The sequence below is a fragment of the Zonotrichia leucophrys genome, chromosome 26 (assembly GCF_028769735.1).
Source record: "Zonotrichia leucophrys gambelii isolate GWCS_2022_RI chromosome 26, RI_Zleu_2.0, whole genome shotgun sequence".
NCBI classification, from domain to species: Eukaryota; Metazoa; Chordata; class Aves; order Passeriformes; family Passerellidae; genus Zonotrichia; species Zonotrichia leucophrys.
In genome coordinates, this window is record NC_088195.1 from 5,620,529 (window position 1) to 5,643,700 (window position 23,172).

General features: G+C 47.4%; 1 protein-coding gene across 1 annotated transcript; it reads left to right on the forward strand.

Moving 5' to 3' along the window:
• The first annotated feature begins 274 nt into the window (after positions 1–274).
• PSMA5 (proteasome 20S subunit alpha 5) lies at positions 275–13,411 on the forward strand. Its single transcript, XM_064733185.1, has 9 exons — positions 275–442; positions 1,294–1,360; positions 4,556–4,682; positions 5,874–5,941; positions 6,500–6,607; positions 6,689–6,747; positions 7,395–7,497; positions 8,433–8,519; positions 12,932–13,411. The coding sequence occupies exons 1-9, from the start codon at positions 414–416 to the stop codon at positions 13,007–13,009; spliced, it is 726 nt and encodes a 241-aa protein (XP_064589255.1). The 5' UTR covers positions 275–413; the 3' UTR covers positions 13,010–13,411.
• The last annotated feature ends 9,761 nt before the right edge of the window (positions 13,412–23,172 follow it).

The window sequence follows — 23,172 nt, forward strand, 5'->3', positions numbered from 1 at the left end:
CACTATAACCACGCCCCCTCTATGACCACGCTCTTCAGAGCTCGCCCGGCTCCCGCTCAGACCACGCCCCCATCGGCGCCTAGTGATATGACCACGCCCACAACGCTATGGCCACGCCCATCGCGCGGTGGCCCCGCCCACCACATGGCCCCCGCCCATCTCTCGTCTCCCCAGCCCAGGCCCCGCCTCTCCCCTTCTCGCTGGTCCGGCCCTCCCAGCGCTCCCATTGGCCTGCCAGCAGCGCCGCTGTCCAATGAGCGGGCGGCGCGGGCGGAAGTGCTTCTCGGGGCCGGAAGCGGCGTTGCAGCCCCCGGTGAGGCCGCGGCGCTCCCGGTGCCCCCGGACCCCTCGAGCCTTCCCGGCCCCTCCGGAGTCCCCGGGATCCGCCGGCACCGCCCGGCCGTGCCGCCGCCATGTTTCTCACGCGCTCCGAGTACGACCGGTGAGTGCTCGCCCACGCCGCGGCTGAGTCACGGGCCTGGGCCCGAGCGGTCCGGGCCACCCCCACCGGCGGCTCCCGCGCTGGGATCACACCGGGAGCTGCCGAGCCCTGCCACGGGACCGGGGATGCCACGATGGGACGGGGCGAGGGTGGGGGGAGCTCGTGGTGTGCGGGGATGGGGTACCCGGGGAAAGGAGCGTGCCCGGCGGAGCGGGAGCGCTGGGAACGGAGCGGAGCACCGGGAGCGGCTGAGGGAGCGGGAAAGGGGCTCAGCCGGGAGAAAAGGAGGGGACCTTGTGGCTCTGCACAGCTCCTGACAGGAGGGGACAGCCTGGGGGGTCGGGTTGTGCTCCAGGGAACAGGGACTGGAGGAGAGGAACGGCCTCAGACTGGGCCAGGGGTATTTAGTTTGGATGTTGGGAATATTTTCATGGAAAGGGCTGTCCAGCCCTCACACAGACTGCCCTGAGGAGAGATGGAGTCCTCATCCCTGGAAGGGCTCAAAAACCACGTGGAGGTGACACTTGGGGACAGGAGTGCGGGGTGGGGGAAAAGTTGGGCTCCATGACCTCAAGGGGCTTTTCCACTCTCAAGGATTCCGGGATCCCATGCTCAAACGGGACCTGTCTGGCTCCTGGTGCTCCCTTTGCATTCCAGAGTGTTCCAGGACACCCCACCTGTTCTCACCTGTGCCTTGACCTGCTGGTTCTCCTTGAGTCCATGACCACCCTGGTCCCCACCCTGGGGCTGTGGAATGTCCCTGTGTCCCCTGCCCCACCTGTGCCCAGGTGGCCTCACCCTTGAGCAAGATTTTGGTTTCCTGAGCTTCTCACTGTGTGTTCTTCTTGCAGGGGTGTGAACACCTTCTCTCCAGAGGGGAGGCTCTTCCAGGTGGAATATGCCATCGAGGCCATAAAGGTACTTTTTAAAAGTTTCCTTCAAAGTGTCTGAGTTTCCCCCCTCAGGGATTTCCCGAGTTTCCCCCCTCAGAGATTTCCTTCAAAATCTCCTTTCCAAATCTGTGGCTCCTTCCAACCCCATGCAGGGATTGCTCAGGACTTGCTGGAACCCTGGATGCTGAGAATTTTAAATTTAAATTTTTTAAATTTTAAATTGAAATTCTGTGAAAGGCACAGATCCACAAGAGAACACAGCATTTGACCTGAGGCTGTAAAGAAGGCTTCCAAAACTGATTAATAACACTGGAATTATGAGGGTGTAGTTAATTAGAAGTGTGTAATAGCATAAAATAGAATACTTAAAATAGGGTTTTAAAATATAGCAATAAATATGAAGCTATTAAATATAAATAAATACGAAGCTCCACAAAATAGAAGTTTTAGAGTGCAAACAAATTGTTCTTCTTTACCTTCATCTTCATAGATTTGAGTGGTATTTTATAATTAAACAGAAAAGTCCACACTGCAGGCTTCAAGAAATCAATTATTAAGTTAAAAGAGAAATTAATTTAAATAAAATTTCTTAATTAGATAGCTTAACCTTAAAAGACCTTATAACAAGATATAGTTAACCATTTTGTACCTTACTAATGAAACACTGAAAAACTCACAGCTGTGAGACTGTAACATTGATAAGAAACAATGAATACCCAAATCTGAACACAAACTATCATCTCAAGTACCTTCAATCCCAACCCCAATAAAAATTAAAAAAGAAACAAAGAACCCACAAGGACTAATCCAGGCTGTGTCTGTTTCCTCCAGCCTAACATCCCACAGCTCTGCTCTTTTATGGGTCAGGAAGGACCAAACCCATTGATTTCTCCCAAAATTCAGTGGAATGTTCCCTCCCCTGTCCTACCAAGTGATTTATCCCCCCAAGAATGCAATTCAAAGCTGTTTATCCCCAAATCAAACCCAAACCACTTCTTGGCTTGATTTAAATGTAAACTGAAGGTTGTTGTGAGCAAACCCACCTTTGCAGGGCCAAATGGCTTTTGGGGATTAAACATCCTTAATTGATAAAAGTCCTTAATTGATAAATATTTCTGTCTCTTACATTGGTAGAATGTGGGTGTTGTTTGGTAATAAGTTTAAATTTGGAAGAAGCAGGTCAAGTAATGAAGGGAAAAAGCTCTGGGGTGTTTGAACAGGGCAAGAAGAGGAAGGGAAGAAGCTCTGAGGTGGTTGAATTGGGGAGAAGGGTCCTGACTTCACCTTCTCTGTGTTCCTTTGCCTCCTTGGAGCACTAAAAAGAGGAATAAAGTAATAATGTAACAGAAAAAGTAATACAAGTATCAAGGACTCGGGAATTAAAGCTCCCAGGGGGATGTTGGTGGCCATGCTGGCTTGATTAATTAAAACAGATCTCCTGCCATGCCTGTGGGTGTAGGTGCAGCTTTCCAGGGAATTTTGGGCTTAAAATTAAACCCCATGTCTTGAAGTGGGTGTTGGGAGGGAGCATTGCACACTGCAGCTGGGACAGTTGTGCCAGGAAATTCCCTGGGGTGGGAGGGCTGGGAGCAGGCAGGGCTGGTGGGATGAAGGTGGGATCAAGGCTGGATCGAGTTTAGGATTGGTGGGGTTTGGGGTTAAGGTAGGATCAGTGTGGAGGTTGGTGGGATTAAATAGGATTGAGGTAAAGGCTGGTAAGATCCAGATTAGGGGCTGGTGGAATCCAAAAAGCATTGGTAGGATCATGGTGGGATCAAGGCAGGGCTGGTGGGATCAAAGTGGGATGAAGGTAATTGTTGGTGGGATCAAGGCTGGGTCAAGTTTAGGAGCTGGTGGGGTTTGGGGTTAAGGTAGGACCAGTGTGGGGTTTGGTGGGATTAAATAGGATTGAGGTAAGGGCTGGTGGGATCCAGATTGGGGCTGGTAAAATCCAAAAAGCCTTGGTAGGATCAAGGCAAGGCTGGTGGGATGAAGGTAATTGTTGGTGGGATTAAGGCTGAGTCAGGTTTAGGAGTTGGTGAGGTTAAGGTAGGACCACTGTGGGGTTTGGTGGGATTGAACAGGATTGAGGTAAAGGCTGGTAAGATCCAGATTAGGGGCTGGTGGGATCCAGAAGAGCATTGGTTGGATCATGATGGGATCAAGGTAATTGTTGGTGGTATCAAGGCTGGGTTGAGTTTAGGAGCTGGTGGGATCAAGGTGGAGTTAAGGTAGGACCAGTGTGGGGTTTGGTGGGATTAAATAGGATTGAGGCAAAGGCTGGTAAAATCCAGATTAGGGGCTGGTGGAATCCAAAAAGCATTGGTAGGATCATGGTGGGATCAAGGCAGGGCTGGTGGGATCAAAGTGGGATGAAGGTAATTGTTGGTGGGATGAAGGCTGGATTGAGTTTAGGAGTTGGTGGGGTTAAAGTAGGACCAGTGTGGGTGCTGGTGGGATTAAATAGGATGGAGGTAAGGGCTGGTGGGATCCAGATTAGGGGCTGCTGGAATCCAGATTAGGGGCTGGTGGGATCCAGAAGAGCATTGATAGGATCATGGTAGGATCAAGGCAGGGCTGATGGGATCAAAGTGGGATCCAGGCAGCTCTTGGTGTGCCCAGGGTAGGATCAAGTAGGGGCTCTTGGGATCAAGGCAGGGATTTGTGGGCTCAAGGTGAGAGTTGGTGCAGTTGAGGTGGGATCACAGCAGGATCCAGACAAGGGCTGCCAGGAGCCCCTGGGATCTGTCCCTGCAGTCCTGGGGTGGGATTGCTGCCTGGGACTCTGGGGAGAACAGGAGATTATGGAAAGCCACGTGCCTAAGCCAGAGCTGCAGAGGGATTTGTACTGATGTGGGAAATTCTCTCACCCTTAAAGGTTTAAGAGAGTTTAAACTCTCATTTCCCTTTGGCTCAGGAGAATTCCCAGGGCCTTTTACACTCAGCAGGCTCCACAAAGTGCTGTTGCTTGAAGGATGTGCAGCTGGTGAAGGGGCTCAGCTTGGAGAAAAGGAGGCTCAGGGGGGACCTTCTGGGACCCACTGGGTTCTCATGGGAATCCCATGGATTTCACCCTCCCCATAAGCTTGAAAATCCACCATGCCAAGCCTGAGTGGGTTTGTGTGTGGGTGACAATTGAATCCAAACCAAAACACCTGCAAATAAGTCAGAGTTAGCAGTGAGGTGTGTGTGAGCTGGAGCCTGTGGTGCTGTTTTGCAGCTTGGCTCCACAGCCATTGGGATCCAGACCTCAGAGGGAGTTTGCCTGGCTGTGGAGAAGAGGATCACATCCCCCCTGATGGAGCCCAGCAGCATTGAGAAGATTGTGGAGATCGACTCCCACATTGGTATGGAGCAGGGATTCACCCCTGTGCATCAGATCACCCCTAAATTGTGAATTATTTATGAGAAGAGTCCATCCCTTGGCAATCTGGGGAGTTGTGTGTTGGGATGAGCCCTTCCTGCCAGGAATGCTCATCCCTCCCAGTGCACACCAGCTATTGGTGACTGGTTTTGCAGGCTCTGAGGCAGCAGAAGGAGCTCCAGGAAGCAGAAAGAGGCAGCTGAAGCTCCATCCCCCTGCCTCAGTAACCTCCCTCATGAAAGCTCATCCCAAATTTACTACTGGGAGGGCAGGGAATTGTGGTGGGCCTGGCTGGGGCCAGTTTCTCCAGGATCACTGATGCCACCCATGCCCTGAGCAGCCCACAGTGGGCTCATGTCCAAATATGTCACCCTGAGGGGCAGGGAACCTCCAAAATTCCTGTGTTGCTGCTCCGTGGGCAAGAGTCCAATTTCCTCCTCCCAGGAGCTTGTGAAGCAATCCCCTCCTCCCAGAGGGATCTGTGCTGAGATTCCTGCAGCCTCTGGGCCCTTCCCAGCAGGTTGTTCTGGAGCAAATCTGGATCAATCCCACAGAGTCCTCAAGGCTGGAAAAGCCCTCTAAGATCATGGAGTCCAACCATCCCAACTGATCCATGTCCCCAAGTGCCACATCCTCACTTTTTGAGCCCTTCCAGGGATGGGGACTCCCCCAGTGTTCACAGGGCAGCCTGTGCCAGGGTCTGACCATGCTTTCCATGGAAAAATAATGTAATATCTGACCTGAGCCTGCCCTGGTGCAGCCTGGGGCTGCTCCATCTTGTCCTGGGAGCAGAGCCTGACCCCCTGGCTGTCCCCTCCTGTCAGGAGTTGTGCACAGCAAGAAATTCCCCCTGAGCCTCCTTTTCTTCAGGCTGAGCCCTTTCCCAGCTCCCTCAGCCTTTCCTGGTGCTCCAGTCCCTTTCCCAGCTCTGTTCTCCTCTCTGTACACAGTCCAGCTCCTCATTGTCCTTCTTGTGAGAAACCCAGAGCTGTTCCCAAGTGCAGTGCCCAGCACAGGGGGACAAATCCCTTCCCCACCTTCCCACTCAGGGACCAGCTCCTCCCTGCAGCCCTTGGTGGTTTTGGGCATTTTGGAGGAAAACACATCCCAAATAATGGGTGCAATAACTCAGGAATGAGACAGGAATAACTCCTGGTTGTCCTTTTCCTTGCAGGATGTGCCATGAGTGGCCTAATAGCTGATGCAAAGACTTTAATTGACAAGGCCAGAGTGGAGACTCAGGTAAGATCTGACATCTCTGTTCTTAAATTAGCAGCACAAATCCCAGAAACTCCTTGAAAGTCCTGGGAAAGGGAAGATCATTCCATCAGAGAAGCTAGTGGGGAGCTGGAGGCTTGTTGGGAGTGCAGGGGCTGAGTGTTCTGGTAAAATATTGGATATATTGGTTTTTTTTTTATCCCCTCAAATTTCCTGGATGCCTCAGGTGCTTGGAGGTCCCAGGTACAAATCTGTGCTGCTCCAAAGGATTTTCCTGGGATTTTTTTTCCTGCATATCAGCACTTTTCCATGCTCTGGAGAGCTGTAAGACATTCTTTCCAAAGCAGATATTGGGATAAATCCCTTCAGCCTTGCATTTCCCTCTTGGCACCCCAAGTCTTGGTATCCAATTTTCTGTGGATTTTTGTACATCCCACTCTCCCTGATGCTTCCATGGGGGAACTGGCTGTGCCCTGGGTTCCACAGGGAATTTATCCTTGTGTCCCCCATCTCAGCCATGCAAGGGTGGGATATTTTGGGCATATGGGGCTAATAGGAATTTTTATTTGGATTTTCCTGCAGAATCACTGGTTCACCTACAACGAGACCATGACAGTGGAGAGTGTCACACAGGCTGTGTCCAACCTGGCCCTGCAGTTTGGGGAGGAAGATGCTGACCCAGGAGCCATGGTGGGATTGGGGTGGGATTGGGGGGTGCTGGGGAACCCCCCTGTCCCCCCTGTCTGACCCATTCCCTCCTCTGTCCTGCAGTCCCGCCCGTTCGGTGTCGCTCTGCTCTTCGGAGGGGTGGATGAGAAGGGACCCCAGCTGTGAGTTCTGCTCTCGTAATCCAGGGAAAAGACCAAACCTAATCCAGGGAAAAGACCAAACCTCCACTGCAAAATTCCCAGGCTGTTTTAAGGACTCGATTCTGGGATTTCCTTGGGTTTATCCCATTATGTCCCTGATATGTTTGTTAATCCTGTTAAACCCTTTCCAGACCCCCACCTGCTTGTTTAGCATGGAAAATCATCATATTTGCCCCAAACCCTTGCCTTTTTTAATGAAAAATGTGGTTTCCTGGGGAGGAGGGAAGTGTTAAAGCTCTCCTCATCTTGAGTGTATTTGTACCTTTCCCTAAAGGACCGGCAGAGCCACCAGTAACATAATCCTTGTGACATTCCTTGGGGAGGTGTTGGAGCAGCTGTAACCTGAACTCAGCGCTTCAAATGGCCCCACTGGAAGTGGGAAAGGCTTGGCAGAACCAGACCAGTCAGGGGAAAAAAAACTTGCTGAATTTATTTAAAAAAAAATTAGGATAAGATGAGGAATCCAAAGGGAAATGGCTCTCTGAGGGAAGAACCCAGAAGCTCTTGGGGATGAATCCCAGCTCCAGCTGTTCAGGGAGCTCTGGGGGTTGGTGGGAGAGTCCTTGGGGTGCAGATGGGGTGCAGGCAGTGACCCCCTGTCCCCACAGGTTCCACATGGATCCCTCAGGGACGTTCGTGCAGTGCGATGCCAGAGCCATTGGCTCCGCCTCTGAGGGAGCCCAGAGCTCCCTGCAGGAGGTTTACCACAAGGTAAGGGCTGAATTTGGGGTGGGGGTCTCCTCTGTGGGTCTGGGGTACCTCACCAGCTCCCAGGATCCCCTCTTTCCCTCCCCAGTGAGGATTTAGGGCTGGGCTGGAGAGGAGGGGCCTGAGCTGCTCAGGGCAGGATCACTCTGTGAGTATGTGCTGAGGATCTCTACAACTGAGAGCTGCTCCCAGCAGCTGCTCTCTGCCTGTGAGATAATTAAGGCCATGTCAGGAAGTTCTCTATAAATAAAACCTGAGCTCTGGGTGCTGCTGTCAGCATCAGGCTCTGTGTGGGTACAGCTGGAAGCATCCTGAGCTCACAGCAGCACCTTCAGAGAATTGAACAGATTTTGTGCTGGAATTTCTGGTCATGTTTGATATTAAATAGGAATTTTTTTCCCCCATGATGAGAGAATTGCACATTTTGGGTGGTAAGAAACCAAACCCTGATGAAAAGCACAATTAGTGATGGTGGCTGGGAAGACTAATTTGTTCACTAGAATCTTCAAATTACCCAAATCCTGGATTGTGAACCCTTTTTCAAGTGCAGAGTTAGTGAAACACAGCTGTGCTGCACATCCCTCTGGCTCTAGGGATGCCTGGGATTTAGCAGATTAAATGCAGCATGGAGGATTCTGCCTGGAGGGAATCTGGCTTTTTGGGAGGGAATTGGTGAAGAGAAACAGCCCCTCCTGTCCCAAATGAACCATTTTAAATTTACCAGATTTATGTGCCCAAATGAACCATTTTTAAAACTCAGAAAGGCAGAATTTCCCTGTCTCTTTGGGTATCCCTGCCCTGCCTGCTCCAGGCTCCCAGGGATGCTGCAGATCCCTTGCTAAGCTGCTCCTTTGGCTGCCTGGCTCAGGGGATTTGGGAGAGGGGAGGGCCAGGGGCTGAGCCTGCAGCTTGTCATCCATCAGCCATTTGCTTTGCAGTCCATGACGTTAAAGGAAGCCATCAAATCTTCCCTGGTCATCCTGAAGCAGGTCATGGAGGAGAAGCTGAATGCCACCAACATTGAGGTGAGTCCTGCTGGAGTCAGGATTGCCCCTGGAGCAAGGAATGGGGGAGCTCAGGGCTTCCTGAGGTCCTGCACGTGTTCCTGCCCTTTTCATCACATCCTCTGGGGCATTTTGGAAAAGTTGAAGCTTTTCCCTTCCAGAGGAGCAGAGTCTGGTCTGTTTTCATGGCTGATCCATGTGGTATTTGCACCTCCTCAGGATAAGATGAGTCTGACTCCATGTTCTTAGAAGGCTAATTTATTATTTTATGATTATAAATAATTTTATTATTCTAAATATAATTATATTATATTAAAGAATGCTATACTAAAACTATACTAAAGAATAGAGAAAGGATACAGACAGAAGGTTTAGCAAGAATGAATAATAAAAAGTCATGACTGACTCCTCAGTCTGACACAGCTGATGGTGATTGGTTATTAATTAAAAACAATTCACATGGAACCAATCAAACAATGATCTGTTGGATAAACCATGTCCAAACCACATTCCAAAGCAGCAAGCACAGCAGAAACAATCAGATCATTATGGTTTTCATTTCTCTCTGAGGCTTCTCAGCTTCCCAGGAGAAGAAATCCTGGGCCAAGAGGATTTTTCAGGAAATGTAACAGTGACAGATCCAGGATGAGCAGAAGGGATTCTCTGACCTTCTCCAGTCAGCAGAACCCAACATACCACCCAGACTGCTTCCCCTGCATCTAACCATTCTTTTTTGCCTTGCTGCTTGTAATATTAGAAGGAATGAAAATCACCCAGCTCCTGGGCTGCTATATTGGTGCTGGGGCAGTGCCAAAAATCCCCTGGGCAGTGGGAGCAGCAAGGATCCTCCAGGAATGGCTGTGCCCTGTGCCCTGGGGGCAGGCAGCACCCACAGACCCCCAGAGCTGCTCCTCAGGCTCCTTTTTGGGTGGGAAAGGCCCAAACCCCCTGCACTGGGTGGGGTGAGAGGGAGATGAGAAGCCAGGCTGGTGTATAGAGTTTGCTTCTATTTTGGGTGGGTTATGAGACACCAGACCTTTGCAAAGTGTGGCATTCCAGCTCCTGAGCTGCTCTCTCCTCCCCTTCCTTCCCTCTGAGTGCTGGGAAACCTTTCTCCAAACACCCCCAAGCTATTCACCCCATTTTTGTGATAAATTTTGCTGTGGAGGGACCATTCCTGATGGGATTCAGCTTCCTTTGGAGGGCAAGGCCAACAGCACATGGAAACTTGGATACTCTGTCCCAAAATCATTCCTTGGGGCTGGAATCTCCTCCCCAGGTGCTCTCCCAGCCCTTGGCCATACATTTTTTCCTGGTACAGTGCAGGCAGAGGAATGTGTACAGTATCCTGATGTCATGTCCCTGTTTAACAGGGCTTAACTGTGCTTGGCACAGCCCTGCAGTGGGGTGGCATGGTGCAGGGGGCAAGGACAGCAGGAATGTGCTGAGGATTAAAAGGTTTCTGTTGACTCAAGGCACCCCCTGGCTGAAAATGTGCCACCTGAAGAGCTCTTTGCTTCCTAGAAGTATGTGCCTCTCCCATTCCTTGGCTCTGGCCGTGCTGCTGGGGCATTTTCCATCTAGGAACAAAGAGAACAGGGAAAGTGTGGCTGTGCAAGAGTTAAATCCATCGGTGGCAAAGGTCAGGAGCCTGAAAGGACTTGACAATTTTAGATTAATGACTTCCCTGTGAAGCTTTGGTAGGGAGAAGGTGAGAGACAGGCGTGGAGAAGCAAAGGAATTGGTGTCTCTGCTGGGTGTAGTGTTCATTAAGGGGTTTTTTGGTATTTAGAGCTGATTTTGGTACATAAATCTGGCTCTGGTTGGGCCCAGGATCAGTCCAGGGTGGTTTGGTGCTGCTGGGGCTGCCCCTGGATCCCTGGCAGTGTCCAAGGCCAGGCTGGGCAGGGCTGGGAGCAGCCTGGGATGGTGGGAGGTGTCCCTGGGGTGTCCCTGGGTGGGCTTTGAGGTCCCTTTCAAACTCCTCCATGACTGAGGGGCCTAAAGTGGCATCTCCAAGAGTCTGCACCTTGTCTGAGAGGTGAGGGTGAAACGTGGGCTGGCAGCAGCTCTCAGGCTGAGAGTGGGGAAAAACACCTGGAAAACAGCTCATGGTACCTGGCTGCCCTGGATCAGGGGTTCCTTGTGCTGGTGAAGGGGGGATTGTGAGAAATCACCCTGGAAGAGCTCTGGGATCTGCTGGGATGCTCCAGAACTTTCCTTCAGGTTTTTGGTTGCATCCATACTTTGATCCTGGAGAGTCAAACCATGTGCCCAGTGCCTGAGTTCAGGGGCATCCCAGCCCTGATCCCATCCCATCCCATCCCATCCCATCCCATCCCATCCCATCCCATCCCATCCATCCCCCACCCCAAGCCTGTCCTGTCACAGACATATTTTATGAAAAAGCTTCAGCTTCTCCACATTTTGCTGCTTTGGAATGTGATTTAGAGAATTCTTTACCCAGCCTGTGAAATTGTTTTTACTTGATGACCAACGACAGCCACCTGTGTGGAGGCTGTGAGCAGCCACAAGAGTTTATTATCATTTTTTCATTCCTTGCTAGCCTTCTGATGAAATCCTTTCTTCTATTCTTTAGCATAGTTTTAATGTCATTTTCTTTTGAAGAAAATGATATATTATTATAGGTATTATTTTCATATATTATTTTATATCATTTTTATTTTATATTATTTAATATATGATATTTATTATTTTATTGTATATATTATATTTAATGTAATATATATATTAAAATGATAAATCAGCCTTCTGAAACATGGAGTCAAGATTTTCATCTCTTTCTTCATTCTGGGACCCCTGTGAACACCATCACACCATCCTGTCCCCATCCCAGCCTATTATGGGATATCCCAGCTCATTCCAGGCCATCCCAGCTCTCTCTGGAGCCCTGGCATTTCCACTGGCACAGCTGTCCCTGCTTTGGGCTCCCATCCCTGAGCCAGCTGTGAATATTTCTGCTCATATTTCTCCTTCAGGCTTTCATTAAAGTATCCCTCATCCCTGGTGCTGCCTCTGGAATGTTTCTGCTGTCTGCCCTGACTCTGTGCTGTCCCTCTTTTCCTTAGAGATCCCTCCCTCAGTTTCTCTGCCTCAGTTTCCCCAGTTTTCCTGAGCCCCCTCAGCTCCCAGACAGGCCAGGATTTGTCCCCTTGGTTCCTGAGGGAGCAGAATCCTTTGCAGAGGCAGGAATTCTCTCCTGGGAGGTTTTTGATGGCTTTTCCTCCATTCATCCAATCCTCACAGACAGGATTTGTCTCCTTGGTTTCTGGAGGAGAAGAATCCTTTGGAGAGGCAGGAATTCTCTCCTTGATGGCTTTTCCTGACTTTGTGCTGTCCCTATTTCCTTAGAGATCTCTGCCTCAGTTTTCCCAGTTTTTCTGAGTTCCCTCAGCTCCCACACAGGCCAGGATTTGTCCCCTTGGTTCCTGAGGGAGCAGAATCCTCTGCAGAGGCAGAAATTCTCTCCTGGGGGGGTTTTGATGGCTTTTCTGACTCTGATTCTTGCTGTCCCTCTTTTCCTTAGAGAAAAATTTGTCTCTTTGGTTCCTGGAGGAGCAGAATCCTTTGCAGAGGCAGGAATTCTCTCTGGGATGTTTTTGATGGCTTTTCCTGACTCTGACTCGTCCCTCTTTTCCTTAGAGATCTCTGCCTCAGTTTTCCCAGTTTTTCTGAGCCCCCTCAGCTTTCAGACAGGCCAGGATTGGTTCCTGGAGGAGCAGAATCCTTTGCAGAGGCAGGAATTCTCTCCTTGATGGCTTTTCCTGACTCTGTGCTGTCCCTTTTTCCTTAAGAGATCCCTGCCTCAGTTTCTCTGCCTCAGTTTTTCTGAGCCCCCTCAGCTCCCGACAGGCCAGGATTTGTCCCTTTGGTTTCTGGAGGAGCAGAATCCTTTGGAGAGGCAGGAATTCTCTCCTGGGAGGTTTTTGATGGCTTTTCCTGACTCTGACTTTGTGCTGTCCCTCTTTTCCTTAGAGAAACATTTGTCCCCATGGTTCCTGGAGGAGCAGAATCCTTTGCAGAGGCAGGAATTCTCTCTTGAGAGGTTTTTGATGGCTTTTCCTGACTCTGACTCTGAGCTGTCCCTCTTTTCCTTTGGGATCTCTGCCTCAGTTTCCTCACACACAGGATTTGTCCCCTTGATTCCTGGAGGAGCAGAATCCTTTGCAGAGGCAGGAATTCTCTGCTGGGAGGTTTTTGCTGGTTTTTCCCCCATGGAGTGGGAGCAGTTCCCACTAAAATTCCCTGCTGCTGCTCCTCTTGAGGAGGCTGAGTCAATGCAAAGCTATTTGTGCAGCAAGCAGCTATTTTAGGGCACCATGGAGCTGGAATGATCCTGGCAGATCAGCACAAGGAACAGCTGCTCCCTGCTCTCCTCTGCCACATTTAACCCCTTGTTCCTTCTCTTGCAGCTTGCCACGGTGGAGCCTGGCATGAAATTCCACATGTACACAAAGGAGGAGCTGGAGGAGGTCATCAAGGATATTTGAAAAAGAGGGAGAAACCCCCCAAAAGCTCAAAGGCCTGCCCTGACCAAAGGACCTGGTGCAGCTCACCCAGCTCCTGGGATTTCCCTCCCCACAGCACCTGCATCTGCTGCTCTGCCAACTCCAGAGGTTTTTTTACCTTTTCTGGACAGAACTGAGCTTTGCCCAAGGAGGGAATGAAATAAATCATTTTGTTACTCTCACTGGGCTCCTCAGCAAGGGGGGGAGAGGTGGGAAGGGAGGGATTTGGAGCCCAAACTGGGGGTGGTGGATTGGGACAGCAGCTGTGCCAAGGGCACTGCCAGGCCTGCTGCAGGAGTGGGTCTCCCTCTTGTGGTGCTGTCCATGGGGAAATCCAGGTGTTATTCCACACTTCTTTTAAAAAAATAGAGAGTTTTAAATCTGTTCAGTGCCTTCCTCCCTCCTTCTCCAGTGTTTTTTATCTGTAAAAGAGTCCCTGGAGCTCCATCTGCTTCCCTGCAAAGAAATCTGCACTCAGCCTTGGGGTTTGTGTTTGAAAAAAATCCAGAACAACTGATAGATCAGAGCAGCAACAGGGATCATGGGCTGAGATAACCCCTCACCACTGAAATCCTGCAGGCACCACTGGGGTTTCAGTTAACTTTATTTTACACCAGAAAATTCCTGCTTATCCCACTTAGATTTTTATTCTCCTGCAAAAATCTCTCTCTGTGTGCTCAAAACAGTGTCTGGGAATCAAAGCTGGGTCTGATAAGGGAATAAATTAAGATTAAAAGAGTATTTTCCTATCAAATAATGGGTGTGGGGAAAGCCAGCTCTGCCTCAATCCTAGTAGCTGGCTCTGAGCAGGGCAGAGACCTGGAAATCAAATTCCAGGATAAATTACAATTTCAAATTACAATTTCAGGATAAATTATGGTATCACCCTGACCAAGCAGGAGTGGCTGGTGTGGAAGAGCTGGGCCAGGGGTTGCCCTAGGAAATAGGAATGCTGGAAATGAGGAAATGAGTTTCATCAAATCTCCCCCCACCTCCAGCTCTGCCTTTTCCAGAAGGATTCCAGAATCCCTCTCCTGCTGGTTTTCCCCTCTCTTGCCATTGCCTGATGGATTCAGGAAGGGAAGCAAATCTGGAAAATCAGTTTTTGGATCACCTCAGTTTCAGCATAGCCCAGCTCCTTCCTGGAACTCCTGGGAGAATTCCTGACTCCTCTTCCAGAGCTGTTTAAAGGGAATAAATCGGATCAGGTGCTGCCCTTAGGAGTTGGATCCAACACCTGCCCTGCAGGTGGAACTAAATGACCTAAATTACATTTTCATGGCCTTTTCTCCTTTGGGGAGATGTTGGGGAGTTCTGGATGCTGAGAATTTCAGACTTTCTGTGCTGACAGGCACTGACCCCCAAGAGAACACTGCATTGACCTGAGGCCATGGAGAAGCTTCCAAAATGGAATGACAGAACTGGGATTCTGGGTGTGGAGTTTGGATGGAAGTGTGTGATAGCACAGGGTGGGAAACTTACAGTTTAATTTTGGAATATAGTAATATAGATAAAGCAAGATGAAGGTTTTAGTCTGAACATGAGATTCCATCTCTAGTGCTTCAATCCTGACCTTGGCAGAGGTAGGGAAGGAAGGAAAAGAAACGAAAGAAAGATAGAAATAATTAAAACTTAAATTATCTAATTATTAAATTAATTTAAATAATTTAAAAATAATTAAAAATTATTAAAAAATTAAATAATTCCTCAGGGCCGGGCGTGGGGACTCAGCCTGGCTCGGGCTCAGTGCTGTGCCGCTCCTCATCCCCCCCTGTGCCCTGTCCAGCCCCGGAGGTCACAGCGCTGTCCCCTCCGGGACCCCCGGCCCCGCCTGCGCTTTGTGAATGGGTCAGGCGGGCGCCCTATGGCCTCAACCAATCAAAAAATCGCCTTGGCGCTCCGCGCCAATCAGGAGCTGTCGCTGGGTAGATTAGAGATCGAAATGGGGGGGCGTGTTTAAGCGCTGTCAGCCAGTCACAGGAGGAGGTTGGCGGTGATTGACAGATGGGCGAGCCAATCAGCTGGCGCGCCTGTGCTTTCGGGGAGGAGGCGTGGGCGCTCTCTGAGCGACAGCTCCTCCAGCCAATCCTCGCCGCCTCGGCTGGGACAGCGGGACACGCCCCCGATAGACGGACAGCGATAGGCGGAGGGACAGAAAGGCCGATAGACGGAACGACAGACGGACGGACAGAAAGCGCGACAGATGAATCGACAAAGGTCCCCGCCCCGTGCCCGCCCAGCGCACGGGCGGACGGACAAAAAGACATCCCTACTTTCAACGCCTGGGACGGACAGACAGATGACCCTCCCTGCATCTCCCGGGATGGACGGACAGACAGACAGACAGACAGTCCCCTCTGCGTCCCCTGGCATAGACACACAGACAGACATCCCCTCTGCATCCCTGGAATGGACACAGACAGACATCCCCTCTGCATCTCCAAGGACAGACAGACTTCTCTGGGCTTCTCTGGCACCACTCTCCTAACAGCTCAGCAAGTCTGAAATTCTCAGCATCCAGGGGGTTTCCAGCAGTTGCTCTGTCCTGACATTTCTCTGTGAGACACAGCTGGCTGAGCTCTGTGTGAAAGTGATTGCAGTTGAATTGCAGCTGGCTTCTGTTCAGTGGGCAGTTTGCCTTTTCCACACCCACTCCTCCCTCTGAGGACACATCTGCTGATAACAGCTATTGAATGTCACTGCATGGCTGATAAGAGCTACAGCATCCCATTGGGAGATGTGAGCCCAGAGGGAGGAGCCAAGCATTCCTACCCAGATATAATCTGGAGATTCTGGAACACCAGCACGGCTTCTGCACTGGATTGCCCAGAGGAACAGCAGCTGCCTCTTCTTCCCCTGGATCTTCAGAGGCAGAGACTGCACCTTTCTCCAGGATCCTGCTCCAGCAGAACCAGCCCTGACACTGCAGGAGGGCTGAGCCACAATTCCAATGGGACTGCTGCCAGCAGCCTGACCCACAGGGTGTCAGGCTGGGTTCTGACTCTGGCAGTGTTGTTCTAGTGTACTGCATTCTTTATTTTATCTTTTTATTTTCTTCCCTATTAAAGAACTGTCATTCCTGCTCCCATATTTTTTGCCTGAGAGCCCTTAATTTAAAATTTCTAGCAATTCAGAAGGATGGGGTTTACATTCTCCATTTCAGGGGAGGCTCCTGCCTTCCTTAGCAGATTTGGATCTCCAAACCAAGATAGTGCCCCATCACACCCTGGCAGTGCCCAAGAGCCGGGATCCGCAGCAGAGCTGCTCCCCCACAGAAATGGGGCAGGGCCAGGAGAGCTCTTCCCTTTCCTGGGCACCACCAGAGCTCATCACAGCAACCACACGGTGCCGCTGCCGCCCGAGCTGAGCTCCCAGCCCAGCCCAGAAACACCCCAGGGCAGGCCAAGATGCTCTGAATCTGCTCTGCCAGAACAAAAATATTTCACTGATCTTCCCCTTCCAAGTGCAAATTCTTTCTATGCACCACGTTCAAATGGCAACACAAACTTACTTCTGCTTGTGAAAAATCGCTTGGTTTAAAATTTTAAAAGTAAAATAGTAATAAAATGGTTATAAAAAGAGTAATACAAATTAAAGCAATAAGAATTTGGACAATCAGAGTTAGGACAATAAAAGCAAAGAATTAGGAATGTTGGGATGCTTTCCTCTTGAAAAGCACACCTTGCTAACAAAGGATAACCCTTAAAAGCAACAGTCTGCTGCATATTCATTTATCTCATACATGATTCAAAAATTCTTTTCAAACAAAGGATGTTTTCTGGTTATTATCAACTTCCCCCCTTCATCTTGTAAATCATGGTCAGATTCCATGGAGTCTGCAAGGACTGGTTCTTCACAATAATGAAGCAATGATTTTTCTCTCTGGGATCTCAGTATCTTGTTGCTGTTATCTCTGTGCAAAGAATTTCTTGATGATCTCATCCCTTTCTTGAGCTAGTTAAGAAAAGTATCTTACATAGCACAGTTTCTATTTTAATATTATGTTATAACCTAGAGCTATATTTAACACACTGCTTAAGAGGATTAATGCAGCATAACTTTCTAACATGACACATATAATATTTATTTTAATATTTGCAAAAAGCCAATTATATAATATGCATTTTTCAAACGCCCATAAATATTTTCATTCTTGCTGAGTGAGGCTATAAACTTGAAACCATCGGTCAAAAACCTATGTCACAAAAATATTTACCATCATAATCCTTCTGTCTGACAGGATCCAAAACTGAGCACCACCCCTGACTGCTCAGACACTAAAGGTAGCAGGACAAAAAGCTCAGTAGTTTTGGATTTTGCATTCTCACTGTAATGGTTCAACATGAGAGGAATATTGAATTTGTCTTTACAAGCAAGCTGTGGGTCAGCTGGGAGATAAAACCAGCACTGGGAAATAAAGGAAACCATGGGAAGGATTCCACTGATTGATAAATGGAAAAAGGTTCTTGCTTTTACAAATAAACTTTAGGTTTGCTGATAAACGATATTAGACATTGAAAGATGAAAGAAATCATGGGGAAGAAGAGCCCCTAAATTTTGTAAGAATTAAAAATTAAAAGGGGGGGTTGTACATTAGATGGAAATCTTCGGGAAATCTTCAGTATCAGGTGTTTTGGGAAGTTTGTACCTCTCAAATAGCTCAGAAATGGGGAAAGAGAGAAGGGAAATGTGGCCAAGAAATTGGGATAAAAAGGAGGCTGCATCCTACAAAAATGTGAGAGACCCCAGGGGATGCCCCATGGCCTCTCCCTTTATTGGAATAAAGTCAAAGGACTCCCTTTTGGTGTTTGTGGTTTAATTTTCCTAACAAACAGCTCTAACCAATACAACATTGGCAAGAGTTTACAACAAATTATTAATGCTTGTATCCTCTAACTGCAAATATCCCTTATGGGTTTATTTTATTGGTTTCCATGCTCTTGGCCTTGCCTTCTTCCTTGCTATGGATAAACTTGTATTTTATCAATTTCTTCTTCTGTTAGCTGAGTAGTTTGCCCTGCAGAGCAGCTGCTAAGCCCATCCCCACTGCCCCAGTGTGAGATGTGAGTGTGGTGTGAGAAAGGGAGTGCAGTGTTTCCTGGAGATTTTCCTTTGTTGGATCTCAGGTTCACACACCCTGTCACAGCCCCTTGGCAGGATTTAAGCACACATTTCAAGTCAGGTCAATTTTGCCTTCCTGAGGTGTGGCTGGAATCCACCTGTGAGCTCCTGTTCCCTCCACAATGGAGAAAGCAATGTATTTTTTTATTTAATTTAGTGATGAAAGCAGCTCAGGGGTCACACTGATGTTCAGCACCTGGTTTAATTCAGCTGCCAGCACATCCTTTCCCAGGCTGTCACACATGGAAGGGATCCATCAAACCAGCCCCATAAACATCCTGCACCTTTCCTTGACCTGCAATGGCAGCACTTGATCCTGCTGGGCCACCTCTGCTGCTCTGGGTGGGAACCACGCTGGTGCCTTTACATTCCAGGATAAAGATTTTGGTTTTTTAAGTGACTTTGGAGCCACCCTTAGGCTGGCTGGAGGAAAATATCACCTCCTCTATTTTCTCTAGTGTTTTCTCATTCCTGTGTATCCCATTTCAGTGATATTCTCACATTTTGGCAAGCAGAATCTATCACTTAATTTCAGGCTTTGGTCTAATAATCATGAATATCAACACTGAAAGTCTTTCTGAAGTTTGGCTCAGAGGACTCTATGCATTTTATAAAACTGCTTCTGGCCACTGTTGAAATTTACTTTTTCTCATCCCCATTTATCTTGAGTGTTGAAACCGATAGGGATTGTCCTCCCTCAATTTGCTCAGTGTGGTTAATGTTTGTTTCTTGGCTTTGCAGAGGAGAAATGCCATTATCACCCCACCAGACTTGCAAACCAAAGAAAATCTTCCTGCTGCATGACCTTGCAGGTGGCATCTGCTTCTCATTGCATGAGAAGGGTTTGTCAAATCCCTCTCCAGAACCCAAAATTACCCAAAGCAGAGATGCTTTGATAAATACATTTATTTATTTAATAAATACATTTATTTATTTAATAAATACAGATGTATCTGAAACTCAGTGATTCTGGTATTGAATCAAGGCCTTAAAGAAACTGAAAGAGTTAAAAGTTTAGCTAGATTTAGTTAGAAGGATAGAAACTATTTATAATGATTAAAAGTATACCAAGAAGAGCAGAAGTGATGGGGAATGGTTAATTATTGGCAGATGGAGTAGTTAAGGCTAAGATATAAATCACTTACTTGTCTTACTGTGTTTGAAAAAGCAGAATAAAAATGTGGAGCTATTGTGGAAATGAAGCAACCGTGGCTGTACCTGTGCCCTGAAACCAGGCAAGGGCAGGTGGGGAGCTTGGACTGCAGCCAGGGGTCACAAAACCTGACAACAAACAGGAGTAAAAAGGTCAAATTCAGGAAAACATCTTTGCCTTCATCTTAATAAGACAGCTCCCCATTTCAAAACCCACCCACCCATTTGAATGAAGGACTGTGCAAGTGTAAAGGAAGTGTGAACTCATTTAAATATATTTTAATACTAGGTGGGGCTAGGTAATCAATATGTATAGGTGTTCTGGGAAATTATATGTATATGTAAGGCTTTTTTGGGGTACATAAGGTGTTGGATTAACCCCTTTTCTGACCCAGAGATGGGGCAACTGAGAGGGGTTTTAAAAATGTTTATTTTATTTTCAGTCTCATGACAAGGGTGAGACAATACAGATGTTATAATTCACACTGTCACAATCAGAAGACAACTATTTCCTAATTACAATACGTTATAAGAGTTTTGAGGAGGAAGAGGAAGAGGAAGAGGAGGACACACCGAGATTCCTCCATCTTGCCTCTTGAACCCCCATTCTAAAACCCCAAAATTCTAGTTTTTCACCCTGTGACAAATTCACTGTCATTCTACTCAAACTCTTGTGGCTTGTAAATCTTTACACAAAGTTGGTAACTGTTTCCATGGGCTAAAATCAAAGGCACAGGTGTTTCTGACTCTGTGCCAAGGTCTCTGAGCCCCTGCCAGGGTCTGGAATCACCCAGGGCAGCCAGAGGAATGTCCTGGGTGCTGACAGGATGGGACCCGCTGGGATCACCCAGTGCAAGCCCTGCCCTGCACAGACACCCCCAAATCCCACCCTGGGCACCCCTGAGAGCATTTTCCACACACTCCTGGAGCTCTGGCAGCCTTGGGGCTGTGCCCATTCCCTGGGAGCACAACCTGGGCTCCAGATTTGATTATTAGTTCAGGTTTACGAGGCATAAATTTGGTAGTAAAAAAGGAAAATGTTTGTAGCCATGATATTTTCTGAAAAATCCTTTCCTTAGGATTTTTCCTCCTGAGAAGCTGGGAGGCCTCAGGAACAAAATGTAAACAATGGTTATCTGCTGCTGTGGAATGCAACAGGTGGATTTTGATTAGCCCATGTTGGTTGTTTCTAATTAATGGCCAATCACAGTCAGCTGGCTCAGACTCTCTGAGTCACAAGCCTTGGTATAATTCCTTCTTTTTATATTCTTTGCCAGTCTTCTGAAGAAATCCTTTCTTCTATTCTTTTAGGATAGTTTTAATATAATATATATCATAAAATAATGAATCAAGCCTTCTGAAACATGGAGTCAGATCCTGGTCTCTTCCCTCATCCAAAAACCCCTGTGAACAGGGTCACAAATGTTGATTGATTGCATAGGGTGTTGTACTATGTTTATTAATTTGATATTTACAAAACTATTTTATGGACGTCTGAAGTTGCAGGTGCTTCCATTCTTGTGGAGAAATGTACCAGCAGAGCTTTTTCTATTTAAATTGAGAGAAGCATGGTTTAATTTCACTTTGACTGTGACTAAGTGTAGGTGGAGCACCTGAGCTGGTGAAAGTCAGATAATCTCTCACTGATATCCACAATTAGCAGAGCTGTTGCAATCAAACCTAGAAATACAGAGACAATAATATTAAACACAGGCAGCTCAAGAACCTAGCAGTCAAAATGGAGAATAATTTTCTTCACTAACACATTTATTTTATTTTATTTTTGCATTTAAAAGTGTGTAATTTAATAAATACAGATGTATTTGAAACTCAGGTCATATTCTTCCTGGTTTATGACAAGTGTGTGGCAGAAAAGACTCTTCCACTTAAAGAGATCTTGAGCTGGAGTGGAAAAAAGATTTAATGGAACAAATGTGAAAGAATAAAAAGCAATAAAAGGCTGTTTATTTTTGCCTGTTGGGTGGTATGAAAATTCCAGCAATGAAATTCCTCCTGGCTCTGAGGGAGCAGTGAAATATCCTTTATTTAGGTATTTGTGCTGTATAGTTACAAAATAGAGGAGAACCTCATTGGAAAATGTTTCTCCTGCCGTGATTTAGCTGGGATCTGTTGGGAATGAGCAGGAACAGCTGCAGGTACAGGTGAATGTGGCATTGCAGCATCTCCCTCACAGCTGCAGGGCTCAGGGGCAGCAGCTTTCCTATGGAATTGTGCAAGATTCCCAATATTTCCTGTTTCTGCATCAGGAGAAAACCAGAAAACCATTGGGGCCAAAGAGCTTTTTGGTGAAGCAAAGGGTGGAAGAAATATCTTGCTAGAGATATGTAATTTTATTTTTTTTAAATTTATTTTAAATTTAGTTTTTTAATATATTTTAATTTTATTTTAAATTTAGGTTTTGGTGGCTTTTTTTTAGGTTTTGGGGGTTTTTTTTGGGTTTTTTGTTTTTCTTTTTTTTTTTAGAAGCTTAATTCTGCACGGAGGTGAAAATCAGCTGGAAGTCACACCTGCTGGCCGCTTTTTCCTCAGTTCTTCCTCAGTTCTTTCTCTCCTCTGTCTGAAGAACTGCAGGGCTGACCCAGCCAGGGTGCCTGAGCAGCTCAATACAAGGTGTCATTCCCAAACAGGAGGAAACTTTAACCAGAGCAAAAGCTGCTGAGAAAGTCATGAATCATATCCCATTCTGCAAGTCAAATTCTTGACTGTTTTCTCACTACTGTTGATCCAGCTGTAAATTACTTTAAAATAGCACTTAAAATGTGTAATTTTCCATACCATATATGCTTTAAAATAGCACTTAAAATGTGTAATTTTCCATACCAGCCATAAGAGAAACTTTGTGCTGAGAAGGCCCTATAAAGATATGTCTATGTTTGCATATATAGATTTTGTTTTCTTTCAGATGAAGTTATTTCTTCATTTCAAAACTTAATGGAAAGATTTTTGGATTTATGATGATCAGTTGTACAACTGTCAGTCCTCTGCTACAGGTACAGCACAAGGACTCAAACTGTTTAAGCCCTAAATTAAAGTTTACTTTCCATTTAGCTGTCATTTTCCTCCTCCCTCTTTAATCTTATCTTTAAAATGACAGTTTAAATATTTGCTTAGCAATGCCATGTTTATCCTGTTAAGATAATCTGCTTATCTGAGAAGGAGAAAGCTGAGATGACCAAGAAATCTGTGAGGAGCAGGAGGCCTCTGGGAGAGCTGGACTTTGGACAAGGACTGTGGACAAGGGGGAACAGTTTTAAGCTGAAAGATGGTAGATTTAAATTGATTTTATTAAGAAATCCCTCCCTGTGAGGGTGGGCAGGCCCTGGCACAGGTGCCCAGAGCAGCTGTGGCTGCCCCTGGATCCCTGGAGATGTCCAAGGCCAGGCTGGAGAGGGCTGGGACCTATTTGGGACAGTGAAGGTGTCCCCTATGGTGGGGTGGAATGATATGGGCTTGAAGGTCCCTTCCAAGCCAAACCATTCTATAATAAATACAAATTATAATATAAGTACAGATATATTATAATATAAATGCAATATACTATTATATAAATAGAAATACATAAGTATTATAAATAAATATAAATTATAAATAAGAATAAATATAAATTATTCTATAATAAACAAAAATCTGCAATATCTCAGAGCTGGCTGGGCCCAGCTCAGCCCATCAGGCCAGGGCTGCTCCTGGGCTCCCCTGGCAGGGGAGCTGCTGTGCCCAGGGATGTGGTGTCCCCTGAGCCCAGGGCTGGCTCTGGCTCCCCGAGTGTCCCAGGGCTCAGCACCAGCCCTGAGCACCCTCACACTGAAGGGGCAGCTGAAGGATTCACACCTGAGTGAGGGGGAGCAGAATTT